We start from the raw sequence: 1,158 nt of genomic DNA on the forward strand, positions 1-1,158 counted from the left end.
TTTTTTTTTTTTTTTTTTTTTTTTTTTTTTTTTTTTTTTTTTTGGGGATGGCTTAAAATGTATTTTCTAACATTAAAGAATCGATGAGTATACAAAAGAAGATAGCACCATCAAATAAACACACAACAGTGGAGAGATATATAAGTAAAAATGAAGAAAACAATATAAATCATATGAACATGTATTCTACGAAAAAATATAATGCACATAATAACTTATCAAATAATTATAACTACATTTCGAGCTTCTATAAAAACCAAAACAATTTATATAGGACTGGCGATGCATACCATGAAAGGACTACTATGAGAACTATCAGTAGAACCAATAACGTTCCAAATAATGGTTCAAATAATGTTACAAATAACGTCCCAAATAATAGTATTACTACTGCACCCTTTAGAACCTCCAACATGTACAACACATATAAATTAAAATCAAACGAAGTAAGAGTATACGGTACACAAAACTTTAATAAAAATAATTCTAGTATGTTGCTACAAAACTTACATAGAGAAATTTTAAGTGATTTATTTGGAAACGGTGATAAACAAAATGATTCAACAGATGAAGTGGTAAATGAAAAAGAAAATAAAAATAACAAAAATGTAGAAGAATCTGAAAACGACAAAGATAATGTTATTTCTTATGGGATGATAGAAAATAACCATAGTGAATATCTAGACACAAAAAAAAAAACAAAAAAAAAAAAAAAAAACGAGTTATTAAACGATGTATCAATAAATTCACAAGTATCGGAACAAACAATAACAAATAATAACAGTAATGATGAAATGTTATCAACACATTATAAAAAAAGAAAAAGAAATAACACAGATAATGTAAACAATACAGTATATAATGAATTAAATAAAAAAAAAAAAAAAAAAAGTTCTGTTCATAATAATAAAACATACTTGGTTAATGAAAGTGATTATGGTAGTATATCTGACAAATACGGAGGCTCAAATAGTTACGAAAGTGAAGTTTATGACAAATGTGCTTCTAAAAAAAAAAGCCACAAAATCAGGAGTAGGAGTAGGAGTAGGAGTAGAAACGAAAGCCAAAGAAGAAGCGAAAGAAGAAGCGAAAGAAGAAGCGAAAGAAGAATCGAAAGAAAAAGTGAAAGAAAAAGTGAAAGAAAAAGTGAAAGAAAAA

The 1,158-nt window shown here is 26.2% G+C and overlaps 1 protein-coding gene across 1 annotated transcript in view; it reads left to right on the top strand.

The window, feature by feature from the left end:
• The window catches only part of LOC113220899 (GATA zinc finger domain-containing protein 14-like), a gene marked incomplete at its 3' end in the record, with an annotated part of 1,664 nt that extends 518 nt beyond the window's left edge, over positions 1 to 1,146 (top strand). The window contains exon 2 of the mRNA XM_026450242.1: positions 79 to 1,146. Within this exon, the coding sequence (XP_026306027.1) occupies positions 84 to 1,146 (1,063 nt within the window). The remainder of the gene's footprint in view (positions 1 to 78) is intronic.
• Positions 1,147 to 1,158: the final 12 nt, after the last annotated feature.

The sequence above is a fragment of the Piliocolobus tephrosceles genome, unplaced genomic scaffold (assembly GCF_002776525.5).
Source record: "Piliocolobus tephrosceles isolate RC106 unplaced genomic scaffold, ASM277652v3 unscaffolded_15976, whole genome shotgun sequence".
In the NCBI taxonomy this organism is placed as follows: Eukaryota; Metazoa; Chordata; class Mammalia; order Primates; family Cercopithecidae; genus Piliocolobus; species Piliocolobus tephrosceles.